Source organism: Xiphophorus hellerii, chromosome 13, assembly GCF_003331165.1.
Source record: "Xiphophorus hellerii strain 12219 chromosome 13, Xiphophorus_hellerii-4.1, whole genome shotgun sequence".
NCBI lineage: Eukaryota > Metazoa > Chordata > Actinopteri > Cyprinodontiformes > Poeciliidae > Xiphophorus > Xiphophorus hellerii.
In genome coordinates, this window is record NC_045684.1 from 15,981,083 (window position 1) to 15,998,019 (window position 16,937).

General features: G+C 36.2%; 1 protein-coding gene across 1 annotated transcript in view; it reads left to right on the forward strand.

Moving 5' to 3' along the window:
- The window catches only part of necab1 (N-terminal EF-hand calcium binding protein 1), a 41,751-nt gene that overhangs the window by 4,681 nt on the left and 20,133 nt on the right, over positions 1-16,937 (forward strand). Inside the window, exons 3-6 of the mRNA XM_032580629.1 lie at positions 2,029-2,137; positions 5,159-5,184; positions 5,328-5,425; positions 11,446-11,582. Coding sequence (XP_032436520.1) covers positions 2,029-2,137; positions 5,159-5,184; positions 5,328-5,425; positions 11,446-11,582 — 370 coding nt within the window. The remainder of the gene's footprint in view (positions 1-2,028; positions 2,138-5,158; positions 5,185-5,327; positions 5,426-11,445; positions 11,583-16,937) is intronic.

The window sequence follows — 16,937 nt, forward strand, 5'->3', positions numbered from 1 at the left end:
GAATTGACTATTTTATGGGACATCCAGTTTTTTTCTTATGACCATTCATAAAAAAAATTGATTTTGCTCAGTTTTCAACTTTTGTCACAGAATCTGATCATGTTGGAAAACTGTAGTGTTGAAATATTGCACTTTTTTGTGTTCCTCTGGCTCATTTTTTAAACGTGTTGCTCATTTCAAAGTAAAAAGGATTCTTTGAGCACATGTTTGAGTTGACTCTTTCCAGTGATTTTTCTTTTTGTTTTCAGCTTAAATTAATTTTCACATTTGCAAAAATAACTGTCAGGTCAAGCATTTCTTTTAGAAATGATTTGATTTCTCTTTTAAGTTGATGTGCCACAAGCTTGTCATAAAAAGCAACCCAGCTGGCATAGACTGTATGAATTTGATTAAATATTTATAAGGTTTTGTTTTGTTTTATCCTCAAGGACCATGTTTTATGTTGACAGTAATGTGCACATAAACAAGAAAGATAGATAGAGCAAAAGGTTGTTAAAGGTCATTGAAAGAGAGGTATTTGTGGTTGAAAGATGAAAATCTGTCCACATGACGACATTTAATGAAATACAAATGTGCTTGAAAGGTTTTCAGGGTGGTTTAAAATAATTCATTTGAACTGAACATGTTATTTTAAAAAAAAAACTAAAATTATTAACATATTTTTTCTGAGTTAAATACAAGCAGGAAACCTGGTCTGAGGGTGTGTTGAGGTAATTATAGGATAATTCTGGAAAAAAAACCTTTTAGAGATTTTAAAACAATTGAGAACTACTCAGAGCTTTGACGTGCTCTAACGCTATTTGTGTGTTTAGAATGGCCTAGTCAAAGATCAGACCTAAATCTGTTCAAGAATCTGTGACAAATCTTGAAAAAATAATGTTACTTTAAATATTCTTTTCCAATGAGAGTACTAGGTATTTAGCAAAGCAGAAAATGTCTGTCTCCAATCGTTCAAAGAATAACGTTTGGCCTTGATTTGACCCTAATTGCGGTGGAGGTTGGTTCTACATAGTATTCAGGTCAGAATACTTCTGCCAGGAACTGTACTCCATAGACCATGCAAGGCTTTGAAACACTTTGTACAAAAGGGGAAAAAAAATATCTACAATGGTCTGGGAATTTGTTTGAACCTCAGGGCCTCGGAAGCCATTCAAAAAGCAACTCTTTCTTTCAATTTCACATCCTAAGAAGGCAAAAAAAAAAAAAACAGCTCAGCAATTGTTCACAGGGCATGACATATTCCTGTATCCATTAAATATCCATCCCACGCTGTAAAAGCTTTGAGGCCGTCCTGCATGTTTGTTTTTAGCGTTGAACAAAAAAAACGGCACATGTGCCAAGACTTCCAAGCTTCGCTGTCTGAGCTCATCGACAGTGAGTCACTTTACGTTACATTTCTGTGCAAGTGGCTTTTCCTTGTGGTATCTATGGCAACGCAACACTCGTACTTAACGTCAGATCTGTGGCAGATCAGCAGTGAGCAGTTAAAGATCACCCACCTTCGGTCCACACAGACGGGCAGAAATAGCCTGAGGCGAAATGTCTGCATTTTGATATTCAGGTTGTTCTCTGCGAACTTCTGTTTATCCTTTGCTCATAAATCTTTCATATTGCTTTATTCTTTTTCACAATTGCAGAGCCTCAGCGCATAAAAGTGACTGATTGTTGTGAGATTGCTATCACATTAGTTTAATGGAAAAAATCATGACGACCCCACATAGACAAAATGTTATTTGTTGGAATAATAAAAACAAGAGCATCAATTTCTGTTCGGTTTGATTGCTCCTAAAGTGTCACAAAGGAGGATGGGGGGTTTGATGCATTTACTGCAACTCGTCGGCGTTATTTCATAGTTTGGCAAATCTCAACAAAGTCTGTAGGTGTTTTATCAGAATTAAGCTAAAATTAGCTATTAAGATGTTTTTATGTGAAAGGAGAACATTGCTCCTGTTAATTATTATGACCACTACAAAAACCTTACCTAAATAAGATTTGTTCATGAATCCTAATTTTCATTTCCCCCCTCAGACGATGGGAAGCTGTCCTTCGATGAATTCAAATCCTACTTCTCTGATGGAGTCCTGACAGCCGAGGAACTGAAGGAGCTTTTCCACACGATTGATACTCATAACACAGAGTGAGTCGAGTAATTGCTTCATTTTGTTTTCAATTTGTCTAAGCACACAGGACAGATTTCAGATGTGAACAGACTGGAAAAATATGATATTTATGCAAAGAGACACGGCCATGATCAAACTCTTATTTCTCTGATAACAGTGTTCTCAGAGTTCCTGGAACATTGACTCATTTCAAAGTTTATAGAAAACTGTGGCTTTGCTTAAACTTTATTCACACAGTTTTATTCTAAATCACCCAATTTGAAATGGGTTAACTGTCCTGACTCGATGTCTGTCCAAGTTCTTTTGCTTTTGCAAATTCACAATAGAGAGATAGAAGTAAATCTGTGTGACCTTTCATTTTGTATTGATTTTCCATTTAAAGGCTTTAAGCACATGAAAGACTTCTCAACATGAAATGTTCTTTTCCTGATAAATAGATTAAAAGGCAGGCGTTGTTAATGTGTGTTTGTAAGAAACTATGCTTATGAAATTGAAGCTAGGAAATACTAAAAACTTTCTGCTTTGTGATATTTTTGTAGATACAGTACATGGCTTTTCCCAACGTATAGAGCACACTAGAAAAGTAGTGAACAAGCTGTGAATTTTTAGAAATTATGCATAAAATACAAATATATTTTCTGTCAAGCAGCAGCTCTTCTAATATCATAGTGTGTAATTTTTATCTTACATAGAGGTGAACAGTTTAGTTACAGCCCTGTAGCAGTAAAGAAAACATCAGATGTTATTTGAAAATCTGTAAAAACTTTTGATTCTCCTTTATTGTGAGGACATACACAGTAAAGAAAATTTGTTCTGCTTGGGATTATAATCGCTGTCTGAACAGATTTTCTGCTGTTTGACTCCACAGTAAGTTTTTATTGAACACAAAATGAGCAACTAGGTTAATTATGTTCAAAACCATAATTTATAAAGCAATTTCCAACTGCATGGTCTGTATCTGTTGAGGTGCATTACGTAATTACTGAACTCTTTTAACAACAGCTGACTACGCATAGAAAGAAATGAACTTTTATCACATTTTATTTATAAAACCACCACAGCTGTGATTCCAGAGAAAAGTAATGCGGGTTTCTGGAATATGTGATCAAATTCCACACGTATTTTAATTCATTCATTCCTTTTTTTAAGAGTAGATTTAAAATCGTATAAAAAAACTAGGAGTACTATTGAAATATTAAATAGCCTAATCCCTCATTTGTTATCTTGTTGATCACTCTTTATCCAATTCCCCTTAGAAAAAAGAATTAAAAACTGTGAATTAAAAAAAATCTTTAGGTTCATCAGAGAATGCAATGTTTTGAGACACAAGATGAGCATAAAAAATCAGTGTAGTTATTTGGCAGTTTAACAAAGTCAATAACTATTAAATATAAAATATATTTATGACCCAATTTCTTGCCCTTATTTCTGAATTTCATTTAAGACATATATTGTTATACATTATCTTCATTTTAGGTTGATGCAAAAGGAGATTCCAGTGATTTGTCCTCTTTCTGTGACACATTTATTTCCTACCAAGCAAAAAGCTCTATGTAGATTTCTCTGTGAGAATGTTAAAGCTATCTTTGGCCTCGTGTTGTTGGCTTGAATTTACTTGGATAGCTTTTGGGTTCATTTTCTATTTAGCTTCGACGGAAAATGACTCTGGGACAAAAACAAACATGGTGAAGAAATAAAAAGATTTTATTTTAATAATAATAACAATAATAATAAAAACAATAATAAGATCTATTCCTTATCTACCACATGCCTAAGATTTTCCACATAGATAGATAAAAAATGTAAAAAAATGACCCTTCCAGATAAAATTTTACAAGTCAAAACTTTCAAGCTTGTAATCATTCCTTTAATTGAATAGAGAAGTTAACAATCTGAGTTTAGCACAATATTCTCAGTTTGAAGTGTTCTAACTGATTACCTTTAAAACCTTTTATGAATTTCTAAATTTGTTGGATAAAATAGTTCTTACATGTAGTGACAGATATTCAGACACACCTTTGAGTATCACACCTTAGTGTCACGAAAACATTAATATTTTGAGAATTTATCATTTTGGAGGAAAAGAAGGTCAGATTGGTGTTTTTGTTCTAACTACAATTGATATCGTTCGCCTTCCAGTCATCCTCTTTGTCACAGCTGAGTCTTTTTTTAAAATCCATGTTAAACTCAAGGTGAATGTGCCCCAATGTCTCTCAGTCAAAAGGCAGTGAAGTTGTTAGGAACCCATTTAGAGCTCTCGGATTGAGTTCTGTATTGATCTGAGAATGAGTCAGTGAGCTTTAGGTCCCCCTGACCAGGATCCTCGGTTTGGTGTGCAACACTCAAACATTACTCTATACGTCTGTTTTTAAATATATGCTAGGTTTCTTAGAAAACTGCCAATGAACATCTTGATATTTACGTTTTTATCTGCTGTTTTTTTTTCCACTATGTTAGCGTTATATCATCCTTTAGTTTATTTAAAATGAAAAAAGGCCACATCAGAAAGAGCTTAATGGTCTGTTATGCAGTTTATTTTCTAACTTCCTCTGTTCTCAGCCAGCCTCCATGTCTCTAAGTGTTTTCTCTTGTTCAGACCAGCTCATCTCTGCAGCTTTTTCCCAGGTGAAAAACAGCTGAAGCTTCTGTTGAGCAGCGTTTAAGGCAACCTACATCTTCAGTTTTTGTCACTATAAGAAGGAAATGTTTTATAAATCTCAAAAGTATCTGAAGGGCTTATTCAATGACTAAAAGACAGATTGTGTCATTTTGCACTGGCCTGTGGTTTTAGCTTCCTTTCTTTTTGGACTGTTGCTTTCAGATCTCGTAAAATTGAGAATTTATGCAAAAATATATTAAATATAATCTTGAAAGAGTTTCTTCCCTTCATGTTGTATGCACATAATTTCTCATGATATCAGTTTGTCTAAAAAAGGGTTTATTACAAGGGAAATAATTGCCTGTGTTCCCCCTGTCATGGTGAAATCCTGCAGATTTTCATGGCATTTAAATCTTCCTGTTTTGTCGTCTTTTTACAGCAATGTGGACACGGATGAACTCTGTGGTAAGCTGAAGCTGTACTGTCACTTGACTCTCAGAGAAACATTCAAATGCTTTCCGACATTTTGGTCGCTGTGACCAAATCCCACTGGGCATCTGAATAAAACCCTTCCTGTCTGTATTTTCTGTTTTTCTCTTGGTCTGTAGAGTATTTCTCCCAGCACCTTGGTGAATATGAGAATGTTCTTGCAGCTTTGGAAGAACTGAATATGTCCATACTAAAAGCAATGGACAAAACAAAGAAGGTAGGCTAAAGGAAATAGTTCTAATTTCACAATTACACACACACCCAATGAAAATTGTTGCATCAGTTTTCAATATTCATTTATTTCTCTCTTGAATTTCTGGACATTTCATTTGTGTGGTTTTTAAAAAATATATATTTAATTTTTGTCAAGCCTTTGCTTTGCTTTGCATATGGCAAAAAATGTGGTCATATGCAAATTGTATACCATAAAATTTGGTATAAAATTTTATACCAAAACAATGGCATATGCATATGCAGTTTTTAAGCAAATTTTATGGTGTAAAATTTGCTTATGACCAAACCGCAAAACTGCAACTGCAAAACCCCCAACTGCAAGGTTTTGCATTGAAAATTAATTTTTTAAAACACCACTACCGTATGTTTTATTTCCCTAGTGTTATAACATGTTTCTTCCATCTTTCCAAATATGTTTTATTAACGATTTTGCACAATAAGCGAGAAGCTATTCGATTAAATTTTTCAGTATTGCTGTCAAATGTCTGATACTCCCGGTGACTTTAAGCGCTTACATTGTCTTTTGAAGGGTTTAAATTGATAATAATTATTGCATATTGTAGGCTGAAGTAAATACTGGCTTTCATTAAAAAAAAAACACTTTTAGGGTGTGCCGTGGTGGCGTAGTGGTTAGCGTGACCCATATTTGGAGGCCTTGAGTCCTCGACGCGGCCGTCGCGGGTTCGACTCCCGGACCCGACGATATTTGCCGCATGTCTTCCCCCCTCTCTCCTTCCCCGTTTCCTGTCAGCCCACTGTCATATAAAGGACACTAGAGCCCACAAAAGACCCCCTGGAGGGGTAAAAAAAAAAAAACACTTTTAAAAATATGCTGAATCTGTGCCTTGAGGAAGTCTTTGCACTCCTACAGATTTCTTCTGTTTTTGCTTGTTTTCCACCCTTAAAATTTTCTGACCATCAGACAAAGATGACCTGGAAAAATACAAGAAGTTCACACAACCTGACCTGATCAATAAAAATAAAGAGATTAATTGAATACAAATGGGTTCTCAACAAGCAGCACACCATACCCTGATGTACTGAAATTCAAGCTTAGAAAAGAAAAACAGTTGCTGGTATCTATTCGTATCTTTTATGTCGCTTGTGGAGGTATTTTGGCCCACTCTTCTTAGCAGAATCATTTTTAATTCAGTGGCATTGGAGAGGTTTTAGGTAAAGATAGCCTGTTTAGGACCATGTCAGCACATCTCAATCCAGACTTTGACTAGGTCAATCTAAAACTTTCCAGCAGGACTCAACATGCCTTCGTGTTACCCAACACTTCATTACCATCCTCTTTCCCGCTATTAGACAATCCAAAATTTTCTTTCTAATGATTTAAATTACCTTCAAATAGACCAAAATGATTAAATTTTACTTTTAGATTTAGAAATCCTAAGGGTGTCTGTGTCGTTCAAGCCATGATTCATGTGGTGTGACAGAAAAACAAATGCTAAAAAGTCAAGCTAAATTTGAGTCATTTAGTAAAAAAACAAAGAGATGCTTGATTTCTCTTACAGTGGCCCCGTCTTTTAGCTGCAAGTCAAGTCTATCTCAGCGTGTCGCCTAACTGACTCCCTCTGATCTCCCATTAGTCAAATTTCCATTACAGAGCCTAAAAAGACGCGGTATGGCTTACTCATACTCATTAAACACCAGAACAAAATATTATGTACTAAACTTGTAGAGTAAATAAACATGAAATTTAATAGACTGCAACAGTGCTGGACAATAGATGTTGATCCACTGGTGAAAAAACTGAGAAGAAAGAAAATACAGATTGAAGATGGAAAAAGAGAGCAAGGAGATGAGTGAATAGGTAGTGATGAGGGTGACACAGATTAAATATATGACAGATGAAGGGAGAAGAAGAAGGTAGAGCCTGGTTGCATTCCTTCTCAGATCTTTACCACCCCTGAAACTGAAAGATGTTAGATAAAAGATCTGGTTGGGAAAAAAAGGCTGGTAACACTTTATTTGAAGGGGTGTGCAGAAGACTGACATGTCACAGTCATAAACATGACATAACACGTGTCATAAACATGAAGAAGTCCTTGTGAATGTTCATGATTGTTGTCATGAAGTGTCATTCTGTAAATAATGACACTTTTAATGCACGTTTCACAGAAACGTGCATTAAAAGTTTCACAGAAACGACCTGGAAGGCACAAGTTTCACAGAAACGTGCATTAAAAGTCCATTAAAAGTGTCAACTTTGCATTAAAATTGTAATTATTTACCAAAATAATGCAAAGTTGACCTTTTTATTGGACTTTTAATGCAACTTTTAGTACAACTTTGCATTAAAAGTGCCATTATTTACCGAATGACACTTCAAGACAACAGTCAAATACTGTATTCTTGAAGACTCCTTCTTTTTTTATGACTGCTGTTATGTCAGTCTTATGCAAACACCTTCAAAGTGTTACCAATAGGCATTAAACAGATTTTTTCCAAGGAAAACGCAGAAAAAATCCCAACATTAACCCTGGAGTGAAGAGGAAGGAAGTGAATGTGGAACATTTAAAAGCAGAAGAGAAGCAAATACAAATATTAGTGATTTTGAATACTTGTATTACCACCACAAACTTTTCTGTATTTAGTTTGAATTTATGTGACGGAACAACACAAATTACCGCACAATGTAGATGCTTGATTTTAATTGATTTTTTTACAAATAACCGTGTGAAGGGTGCCATTTGTGCTACGCTCCTCCTCAAGTTTTTACCACCAGTTTTACACATTCAGAAACTGAACCTTTTGCCAGCCAACTATGATACTACTTTGAATATCAACTCAAGCTCAGGTAGCTAATGAAAGGTGGGAAGGACTGAAGACAAATGTGAAACAACAATTGAGACTTGAAACTATGATATTTTACATAAACCTAATATAAAAATCTGTAGAGAATGACAATAAACACAAAGAAGAAATGACAGAGGGATTTAACATGATTACAATAGAATCAGAACTGAAAAAGAACAAAAACACCAAAAAGTAGAAAAAAAAAGGTACAAAGTTATTGCATTTTTATTTGTATAAAGTTGGAACATAACTGACAAGTCACAGGAAGAAACGAAAAATAATTTGGTGAAACGTAAATGCACCACAACAAAAGAAGAAATGTGTAATAAAAGAAAAATGCTTGAAGAATAAGAAAAAAAGAAGAAAAGGGACAAATAGAGCCTCACCCAAAAACAAGAATCAATGAAAAAAAGAACAAGAACAAACTCACTTCGAATGTATTTTATTTTTTGTTGGGCATTTCTTCATCCAAACAAACCAAAACTCACAACAATGAGTCTCTGAGATGTGTTTTATAAAACAGGTGCTGAACAAAGGAGAGAGATAACAGTCATTAAAGTTTGGATTTTTTTGAAGCAATTTCTTTGCCTCACTCTGATCTGTTAAAAGAAATCTCCCTCAGGAAGAACAGGACTCGTCAGTCGACCTCACAAACTTCTTCACAGTTTGTTCACTGACTCAGAATGGAAATTTGACCTCACTTGAAAACAAATTACCCTGCACAGTCTGGACAGAACCGGCAGTGGCAAAAATCTAAATTGCAACATGGGGTTTCAACTGGCTGATGTCTTCACATGCCTTTAGACTTCCAGAAACATCTTCATTAGAAAAATATGATCCCATATAGAAGGAAAATGATAAAAAAAAAATTTAAAAAAATGCTTGATCTGTTAAATTTCCCTGAGTATGCTTGAGTAACAGATGAGCCAGGAGGAGAACAGATGCCGTGTTAGTCACTGACTGAATCTCGGTCATCTCTGTTAAGCCGTATATGTGTTTGAGTGGGCGGTCTCTGGCTGTGGATGTGTGTGAGGGGGCCGCTTGCATGTGAGTCGCTTCATAACGCATCTTGGGTCTTTTTGTGCGCTGATAATGTGCATGCACATGCCATTGTATTTGCACGTGTGACGCATTTACATACACACACACACACTCTACTGCTGAAACATGAATGTGGATCTAATAAATACGACACGTATCTCATCAGAGATGCCATATGGATTTTACTTGGGCCAAATATCAGTTCCAAAACAATACTTTTTCACCATAACGTGAAAAAGTGTGTGGAGGCAGCTAATGCAGTAATTTATTTGTAAAATACATGCAGTTATGGGTAGTTAAACTGATATTACTAACATTGTATATATAGAGGGGTTAATAAATGAATACTGTATTGACAGAATCTGTTTCTATTTATGCAGGGTTATTTGTGCATTTCCACAACTCCGACCTTTATGGAAGAGTGGAAAGGAATAAAACCTTGAGAGGTGGAGACACATCTAACATGTGGAGTGAAAATGTGTTGGAATAGCCAATGTCAATATCAATTCTAATTTCACGGGCAAAAATAGAATAGGACAGGTTTTTTTTGACACTGTCAATGAAAATAATGGACAAGACAAAAAGTTGGGAAGCTTACATCAGTATAATTATGAGTTAGGATGGTCCAGTCAAAGTCCAGATCTATAGATCAAATTAAGTTTAAGAATTGTGGAGATCCAGTTTGACTGAGCTTGAGCTATTTTGCTAAAAATAGGTAAAGGAAAGTATGTACAAATGAATATCACTTTTTAAAAACATTTATGAATGAAGAAAACATGTGAAGATTTGAGTTGATGCTCTAAACGTTTTTAACAAAGATTTGTATTTTATTTTTTACTATTTTACCCAGGAGGATAAAAGATGTTATACACACGTTCTGGCATTTTTGGCTCTGTGGGGTACTTGGAGGAAAGTACAACAATATGCAGAGAGCTAAAAGTCATTGCCTTCACCAAAGCTCTCGTTTGACCTTTTGTGCAGCAGTCAATTAAGCATGGAGGGGAGGCAAAAAGGAATAAAAATCAGGCAGACGAGAAGCTGCTAAATGACTGTGGATCTGTGGAACGTACACACATTGCTAAGACTGCAAGAGGCTGACCTTTACCAATCTGTCAGAACTTATTCTCACCATCTCAAAGCGCATTTATGTCCAAATGTGTATTGCTTAAAAAATATTCCCCATGAACAAAAAGAAATATTAAAGATGTGACCGACTATGTCTTACAACCAGCAGACTCTTGTTTTGTACACTCATGTATGAGTTATTTGATTTAAAATGCACATTTTGTTCGTCAAGAGTACAAACAGCCGCTGAGCTCAAAACTGAGGGAGCAGCTGCAGAATGTGCGCCGCAATCTCGACAGAGTCAAGCATCTCTCACTCCTCTTTGATTAGAGTCTGAACAACAGACAGCCCTCCTGCTTTGTTCCTGCCACAGCTGATGACATGTCCACAATGTCAGAGGTATATTTTCCCCTCTCAATCAATTTATCCAACAAACACAGCCTGACATAAATAAAATCTCTCACAGAAAACGACAAGGTGCCAGTAACTCCATCCTACATGCAACGTGACTATCAAGTGTAACAGAAATATGGACGTGTCATCTTTGTTTTGCTTTGCAAACTCGTCTTGGGCAAATTAGAAAAATATGATGCGTTTGAAGGAGTCATCAAGTCACGATCTATGCCGGACTATTATGACAGCATCTGTTATTAAAATCACCCGCAGATCCTTCACTCTTAATCTGACGGCCACAAGATTATAGTCCAGTTTGGATTCCCGTTGAGTCCCAAATAAACACTCCTTCTGCACTTTATTGTACTGATTTGGTAAGTAAATGTGGGCTAAGTGACAGAGGGGAGCAGAAACTAACAAAAGTCAGGTACCAGATTAAAGGGAACACTAACAAAAATCATGAAACAATTACCCATAAAACCTGACATTTCCTACTCATCCTCCTTTTCATATTTTCTCTTCTCAAGCAGCACTGTTGCATAATCTCTCCTGAACAATCTTCTAGGCACATTTTAATTAGCAGAGGAGGTTTGAACGTTTCGTGACTCTGGAGTGGCATGTGAAACCTGTCACAGCTCCCCCTTTGTTGTTCCACCCACTCAAACTTGTCCTCCCCCTTTTCCTCACCTTGATTGACAGGATTATCAGGAGTCCACCCACCTGGAGCAGTTTGTGACCCGCTTCTTGCTGAAGGAGACGACCAATCAGCTTCACTCGCTTCAAAGCTCGCTTGAGTGCGCCATGGAAACAACAGCCGAGCAGACCCGCCAGGAGAAGTGAGTGCGAATCCCTCTGGTCCTCCACACCAACAAACACACGCCGTCTCAGAAGCGTGAGCGAAATGCACACCGAAACCCATAATCACACGCTCCTGCTTGTCTGCATGTTCTGTTTGTCCTAATTTACATCCTTCATATTAGACACAAAAGATGCATTTGCACAGAATGCCTGTGCCGAGTTCCCAATCAGAACACCTGCTCTTCCTTGTACAACTCATGTGACTCATCGTTCGTTTAATAAGTAAATCTTCTTCTTCAGGGGACAGACGAATTTCAACTAATTAAAGAGAGCTTGTTAAGATCTAAGGAAAGGGACTCGGGAAGAACGTGATGACATGAAGATGATTATCATGATGATAGGGGAAGGTAGATCAAAGTGACAGAGGAGCACAGAGCCTATTTTATATTATTGCATTTTTCAAAATTGACCATATAAATTTAAGATAAAGTATCATGTTTTGGACAATTTACATACAATTTAAATTTAATTTAATTACATGCAGTGTATGACTGTTCACAATAATTTAATATAACATAAATTCTTTTGAATTAACAGACAGCAGGATTTTTCTGCTCAGGACAAGTGAGAACAGTAGACCCGGTCTTTTCTGTCCACTTTCCCATAAAAGATAAACTTGAACTAGTCCAAATGACTTGCGTTATTTGGACATGATCAGATAACACTGGGTCACAAAAGTATACTCGTTGGAAGTTGTCTGTTTTTCCAACTGAATTAGGACTATTTTGCACCGCTGAATAAAAAATGACATCCATTTTTCTCAACAAGGTCAAGTTCTTATTTAGAGAAACCTAATCTTCGGACTAAATTGCTGACATTTTTGTGACGTTATCAGTTCATTTCCGATAATATTTCTCCTCCAAGAAATGGCTTTAGGAGAAAAAAAATTGTTTTCCATCAGAGCGTCTTAAATAAATTATAGAAACTTGGATTTCTGTAAATTGAGTAAAAACACTGATAAGGGTCAGTACATGTAAATTGAACGTTACGTTTTCAGGGCATGAACTTCCGTTTCTTTGAATGCCTTGTATGGTCAGCAGCAGCAGCAGGGTTATCTCCATCATGACTGCATCCCAAACTAATATGTAGCTTAGTTCAGAAAGTTGACCTGATTGAGCAAACCCAATGTGATTCAGCACATCGAAATTACCCTGAGCAGCTGAAAAATCCCAGACTATTTTTTTGGCTGTTGACCAATGTAATTATAATCTTCATAAAATGATAAAAGCGTCAGACTGCTGGGTGTTAATTATCTCCCAGTGGTTGTATGAGTCCAGCCCTGGTCAGGCGGTGTTCCTCAGACGGTTCTGCTGCTCGTTCTTGATCAGTCTGGGTCTGAATTCAGAGCTCCAACATGCCTCCGGTGTGCTCAGGTCATTAGCGCTGGCGATGACTCACCCAGAGCACACATGCACAGATTGCTCGCATGGATTGCATGTGTGCAGACGGACATGTAGGTGAGTCCTCCCTGCAGGTATTGTCTGTGTTTATTTGCGGCTCGGTACATTTATATGACAGCTAATGACGCACATTTTTCACCTGTCAGTGTCTTGCCCGCCAACGTGGACTGGGGAAAAACTTTATATAACTACTGCTAATAGGTTATTAAGCTTGTTATGAAGTGTTTTCTGAAATTCTGTTAAGCAAGAGAGTCCAGTTCATTATCTCTTTATTTGTGAATGAGGTTGCTGAGATGGAATAGCTATTTATTTTAAAAAATAGATTCAACATAACATTTTGTTTCTTCTAAACCGGAGCACTTTGATGGGAAAATATGATAATCATTTCTAATAAAACGAATTGCCTTTCCAGGTGTTCATCTGTAAGAATAGTAGCAATAATTGAAGCTGTAACAAAGATGTTTTAGATATAATAAAACTGGAAACTTTTTAATGGATTTAAACCTCAGACACATTTGGATTTCTCTGAAACTATCTAATGGTTTTGGAAAGACGACATAAATTTGCCGTCATTGCTTCTTTCTTGTCCTGTTCATCATTATCACCATGTTTACAGCCAAGGATGCAGATAAACATGTTCCTACTTAGCTGATAGACATTTTACGTGTCCTTTCTTCTCTCCTCCCTTCTTATAAATCTTTCCATTTCTATTTTATGTCATTTCAAAGTGGCTGTCCCTCACTCCCTGAGCTGCCTCTTCTCTGTCAGTGTTCTTGCTGCTTGAGAAATCCCCCTGAGTCTGAATGTAATCACTGCGCTCCTGCAAACATCAGGAGTTGTTACTGCGATGGCTTTTAAAGTTCCTTTGTGCTTGTGAAAAGGCTGTGTTATTTGCACAGACCGTCTTTTTAGTCTCATGCATACTTATACTGGTTTTTTCAAAGAATGCTGCATGTAATTAGAAACTTACTTCTCTAAATAATGTGCCACCTTAAACACAGGTGGTCATCTTTACCTCGTCTCTTATTTTTCTGACCTCACGCTTTGCTCTCCAGCTTTAAAACTCCTCTTTTATTCCTTAAAGTTGACAGTTTTGCCAATTAAAGTTGATATGTGCTGAGGATATGACTCACCAGCTTACTATACCCATAGTACATACCAGATGTCAGCTTGTGGATATTTCACACTAAGTTTTTACCAGGTTTGGATGGGGACTAAGTGGTGTCATCTGCCCCTGCAGCTCCCTTTTAACAGAAATGGATCAACATGAATAAGCTTCTTTCTATCCTAGAGTAGAAAAACAAGAGTCTCACATAAGTTATCACTTCATTAGTTGTGAAGTTTACAATAGTTTGTATGAAGGGTTCACAATACATCACTGTTTTAAAAAATTACAGTAAAATTCTGTTGTTTTTTTTACGCTTATGTGCTGTTTTACCAAGAAAACAAACAAATGACATATTCAAAAAAGAAAATAGGACTTGGAAGTTAGAAATAAATCAGAATTTGGCAAACATGAAGCCAACAGTCCCCACATTAGCTACAAATACAATGTTTGCTAACGCACACGTCTCTGGTTGAGTGCAGAGGATTTAGTTTTTAACAGCTTTAATCATGATGCAAACACTGGCAGTATATGAGTCACTGCTGGGGGAACCATTACTACTGTGACTATTACTACTGAGCTGATATTAGACTAAAAAGCTCTGCTGAACACACTGACTGCAACGATAGGAGGGTGGTAGAAATACGCAGAAGTCAAGGTTTGGTGTGTGTTTCCATTTGGAGGGTTTGATTTGTTTCTTTTTACCAGAAACAGAAAAACAAACCACCTTTTGATGTTAAGCTTTGCAAATTTTGAAAAAATATTGAGTGTTTTTTAAAAAGGAGAATACATAAAAAGCAAATGTGACACTCTTTGAAGGCAAGGTGGTTTTTATTAAGCTCATTCTCCTGGAACTATGATGTCTTATTTAGAGTTTCCAATCTGTACTTTTAAAAATTAATTCATGTTTTGGCATTTTATTACACATTTTGTTTTAATGTTAGTATTTTTTTTGTTGTCGTCGTTCACGTCAAATTCAAGAAGATATATAACCATTGCCATACACTTGTTCAGAAGCTACACTGATAAATTAATTAACCTTGAGATTACAAAAACACAACAACCGACAGAAATGTTCAGAGATTTGAAAAGGGGTTTGCGAAAAGACCTAGAAATAAAATTGCATAAAACAATCAGTGTGAACTCAGAATCCCTAGAGTCTTTTCAGAGTATGGGCCCAAACAGGTGGACAGCAGTATGATAAATCGTAGGTGATGTCACCCTCTGGGAGCATGCACCTTGTCACTGACGTTAATGTCAATGTCAGCCCAACACATCATAGGAATAAAGCAGCACAACTCTGGACTTGCTGAATTTATTCCCAGCTTGATCTAATCACCTGAGTGCTGTCCCAATTTATATCCATGCCCCTTGCGAAAATGATTTATATGTTGATCCATCGCTCACTGTGCTGTGTAACTTTCTCTAAAAGTGTCAAAGTAATACCATGACTGTCTCTCTTTTAGATTTAGTATTGAATTTAAAATTCTCTTTCTTACTTATTAATGAAGATCCTTCATATCAGTGATCTAATTCTTCCAGATGTTCCCAACAGAGACAGACATCCTGTCTACTTTTAGAGCTGAGCTTAAAACTTTACAAAGCTTAGAGTCAATATCACTCAGGCTATTCTGAGTTATCTCTGTTGTTATGCTGCTATAGGCTGTTGAAGAACATAATTATCACTTTCTACTACTACTACTCTGCAATTACTCACTATCTGCAGTCATTGCTGTCATTAACTGTTTTCTCTTCATAAAAGTTGCATCTGGCCTGATGTTATGTTATGTTGCTGAAAGAACAACTTAATATTCAGATCAGTAATTAAGCCGAATTACTTATATTTTGTGTTTAACATGCAAAATGTTTGTAAATACGTTCTACCCAGAACTCCTCAAGTGGCTTCACCTGGTTAATATCCTGCAAAAAAAATGTATTAAGTGTCTTTTGTTGTCCATTTATTAATTGGTTAATCCAAAAGTTAGTCAACAGGTTAGACCTACTCACTGTATTGATGTTAAGTCAGAAAACTCAACTTTACATGTTGATGTTAAAAGTATTTTTTACTATCTTTTCTTTTGCTACAAATGATCAAGCGCTCAGAAACGGAAAGATACGGTATTACCTTTAGGCCACATGGGTCAAATTCAAGGCCCGCCATAGATTTCTATGTGGCCCTCTACATTCTAGACTAAACACTAAGTTTGCCTAAATATTATGTTATCAGTGAAATCAATGCAGTTTTTATCTGTTTACTGCCAAATTATATCAATCAGTCCCTCCTTTCTTGAGAATTATTGTGGAAATTCACACAAAAATCAACAAATCCCTGCACTTTTTTGGGGATCTGCAATAATTGGGAGTCTATTGCAGATTTTTCTCCCAAAAATTGTCAAAAACTTTCTTTCTTGTACTAAACAGCTGCCTCAGCCTTAATTGTTGTCAGATTATAGACCATGATCTATACAGCGAGTAACAAAATGTCGCATTTACTGACATAAATAAGCGGAAATGGCACAAATATTTCCAAATTAGTACCACAAACACTTTGATTTTTGTTGTAAAAAAATCACAAAAAGTATCACAAAATCCTGGAGGGACTGAAAAGATGTTCAATAATATTTAATTTTAAGAATTTATTGACATTTTAACAGTTTGGGAACAGGTTTTATCAATATATCCTAGAACAACCGACCATTTAAGAGCATTCATGTTCTTGATTTGGCCCAAAGCAAAAATGAGCTTTGGGCCAAATCTAGGCTAATTTTGCCTAGTTTAGGCAAAATTAGCAAAATGTGTAAATTTTTTATCTGATTAATCAAGACAGA